General features: G+C 41.3%; 1 protein-coding gene across 1 annotated transcript; it reads right to left on the reverse strand.

Annotated features, from left to right (window-relative positions):
- Window positions 1–1,096: 1,096 nt before the first annotated feature.
- On the reverse strand, window positions 1,097–1,825 carry LOC105360040 (uncharacterized). Its single transcript, XM_011496815.1, has one exon. It carries the CDS (start codon window positions 1,823–1,825, stop codon window positions 1,097–1,099), a length of 729 nt encoding a protein of 242 aa, XP_011495117.1.
- Window positions 1,826–3,533: the final 1,708 nt, after the last annotated feature.

Below are 3,533 nucleotides of genomic sequence, written 5' to 3' on the forward strand. Positions count from 1 at the left end.
GGAAAAGCAAAGCTTTAGAAGGTTGGAGAATTTCAGCTACAATATAAAGCAAAGGCTTTAGAATGCTCGAAAAATTTCGGGATCAATCTTTACGATTTCGCGAGCTAGAAGGATTATAAAATTCCAAAAGCGAAAGGTCTTGGAAAGTGCCTCAATCCTGACCATTCCGCCGGCTATCGGCAATTTTAATGATGAGTATTTCCTTCCTCGGGAATTTCTGGTACTGCAAGCTCGACGTACCGGGAACGTAATTCCAGTGAGTATCTGATGTAATATCCTGAATCGAGTGCCCTTTGTCTCATAAGTCTTTTCAGCTCGATACATGAGACTTGATCCATGTAAGAGTTACCAGAGAATCTGTCCATAAGGGTCTTGCTTTACCTGATGGACGTGAAGTGCTGATCTGTATCTGCAATCACTTCGTGCGCTCAGGCACTTAGTATGAGCAAATACGCGGTGGCACTGAATCCTTGAGAAAGTACGCGTTGCCACTGAGTATGAGAAAGTGCTTGGTGGCACTGAAACCTTGAGAAAGTGCGCGGTGGCGCTGAGTATGAGAAAGACATCCTTGGCGTTTCCAGTAAGAGAGCGTCCGTTCTGAGTCGTTTGGTGATGGGGTCAGTTTCAACCGAGACTGTTGTTGAAAATTTGAATATATTCTCATCTGGACTTCACTATAATTTGAGTAATTTGGATGTGCAATCGTCAAATGTAATTGTTAACTCCTGTTTTTTTATTGCATTAATAGAGATGTGGACCTCTCATCGTGTTGAGTACCATTTTGTCAATGAGAAACCGCCTGCCAAGCAGAGGCGTTGAAGTGCTGTTTCGATTAGCTGCTTCGGTGTATCCGCACCTCTAAAGATGTAATCGACATATATGGCATGAGTAATGAATGGCACAGCCAAAGGGAATTTTTCTCCTTCGTCTTCTACTAATTGCAGTAATGTTTTGCCATAGGTGTTTGTTGTTAAATGAAATAGCACTTCCTTGTGTTGTTCGTCGATCCAGAAGATTTTTTGCAGGTCCCAGTCGTTCTTATGAAATATTATCTGCCTATACATTTTTTTATGTCTGTGGTGAACAGATGTCAATGTCAGCGTATCCAGATTAACACGTCTGAACTTTCTGGATTCAAATTGCCACCAGTGTGCATAATGTTATTAATGGAGTGTCCAGAAGTAGATACACTGGAACCGTTGAGCACAATTCTTAACCCTATGGTCGCACTATCTGGTTCAAGTATGCTGTGATGTAGCAGATAGTAGTGAGTTTGATGATGGGACACCGAAGAAGCTCTCTTCATGTGCTTAAGTTCCTCATATTCCGTAATGAATTGTTGATAGTGTTGACAATAATTGCCGTCCTTTGAGAATCGTCTTATTAAACTTTGCAGATATCGATGTACAGTGTTTTGAGAATCTCCGAGGATCTCAACAGATGTCTTTAGTGGAATCCGGACAATGTGTCTCCCAGTTGAGTCACGTGAATGAGTTTTTTTTAAACGATCCTCACAATACTGCTCATCATACGTGTATAGATGATTATCGCTGTTTGGCACTTCTTCTTGCACCCAAAATCTTGTCAAAGTATCCTCTGCATTCTGTGTTGACGTGTGAAGTGCTACTAATGTCAAACTGTTTGTCAAATTGACAGTTCCAATTACTAATAATCCAAAAATGGACAGTTGCGCTATTGGCACAGATGAAGAATAATTGATAATGTTGGACTTTATTATTTGTCCATATGCGTCTGCTTCAAAAACAATGTCCACCGGTCTTGATATTCTGGATCGGCTAGTGTAATGTTTCTCAGATGCAGTCATGTCTGACGTGAAGTTTCAATGAATGGAAGTGTTGTGGTCAATGTGTTTAGGATGTGAGCTTGAATGGTGACGGTGGAGTTAGAATGATTTGATTAAAGGGTGAGTGAAACAGCACCTTGTGACTGAGCTGATAAAAATTCTTCTATTCCATGGATAAGGATGACGTTGACGAGATATATTAAGCTTTCTAACTAAATTCTCGGTTACGAACGTGATTTCAGAGCCTATGTCGAATAGAAGATGAGCTTGTACCGTTGCCGATGGTGAGCTTATTTTTGCCAATGCAGTAGCCAACACGATTTTCATAGATAATGGACTAGGTGGAGTGACGATTGCACCTTCAATTCATTAAGATTGTGTTGATGAACTGCTGCTTGCTTTAATTGGAGTTGAGAATTGTTCGTTGTAGTAGTGTGTAACGCAGCCTTTCGCATTTCTGGCACTTGTAATTGTTTCTGCAATCGTAAATGGAGTGATGCCCCAAGCAATTGAAATACAGTCGCAGTTTCGTCGCGAGGTCCCTTCTTTCCGAAATTAACATTTCGTTGAACGTCAGGCATGCGGTGAAAAAATGTAGTTGTTGGTAGCAGTCGCACACGTTGTTGTGTTTTGGGTTTTCTTGTGGGCCATTCAATATAGTTTTTAAGGACGATTGGTAAGCTCTCATCGATCTTCTTTTCGGTGAATGGGACTGGACTGACCTTTTTAATACCGTGAGTTTCTCTATGTATTCAAGAGCCCTTATTCGAAAAATTAAGAATGTTTTGAGTTGCTCAAACTTCGCGTAGGAAGTGGAGTTGCTAAGTGAGCTTTTCCACTGCTCCTTTGTGCGTTGATTAAGTTATGTGACTTGGTGGACGGTCATGCAGTTCAATGCAGCGGTTGTGATATCTAACAAATTCAATCTTTTTAACAAGTCATTTACATCACAATCATCTTGTGCTGTACCCTTAATTTTTATTGAATAGGAAAGTAATTGTTGAGATGAGATTTGATAGACAGCCTTGTTTTGATATTGCTTTGTTAGAGTCTCCCATGCCAATGCAAGCGAGTCATTTTTTAATGAAAAATTAGATATAACTTTTGCTGCCGAGCCTTCTAGTGATAAACGGAGGTAATTTGTACCTCACTGAGCTTATTGTCTTTCAGGATTATTGATTCAAACAGGTCTCAGAATGTAGGCCATGCTAACATGACAAAGAGACGACACATAACAAGGAGACGATTTCGTTCAATCCTCAATATGACACTGAGTGAGAGTGTGAGGTGGTACCGATTGATAGGGATTGCGATGTAGTGCCGAGCAATAGTGGGAGTTGGCAATTGTGATTACCTGCAAATGCCTTGTACACTTGGGCTTACTGTTTGCGGTTTGAGAAAGAGAGAGTGCTCTCGCATGATGTTTGAGATTCCTTTAATCCGTAATAGTGGATGTTGCTACAATATTCTTCCAGCACTTTCTCCTTGCAGTTGTAGTTGCACAAATTGACAGTGTGTTCTCTCCTTGGCGTCTCAGATAACAGTAGCTCGTTGAATACGCACACGAAGCTAAAGATGTGTTCATTCCGTGGGAGAGAGAGCGAGAGAGTGAGAGTGAGCGCCTGTTCCATGGTGATCCCACTAAAACAGAGCGTGTTCCGTGTCATGGCGTCTTCACTAAGAGAGAGCGCGACTCTGCGCGTGCTTGCTTAATATATCCACGCGACAG

The sequence above is a fragment of the Ceratosolen solmsi genome, unplaced genomic scaffold, assembly GCF_000503995.2.
Source record: "Ceratosolen solmsi marchali unplaced genomic scaffold, CerSol_1.0 scaffold29, whole genome shotgun sequence".
Classification (NCBI taxonomy): Eukaryota; Metazoa; Arthropoda; class Insecta; order Hymenoptera; family Agaonidae; genus Ceratosolen; species Ceratosolen solmsi.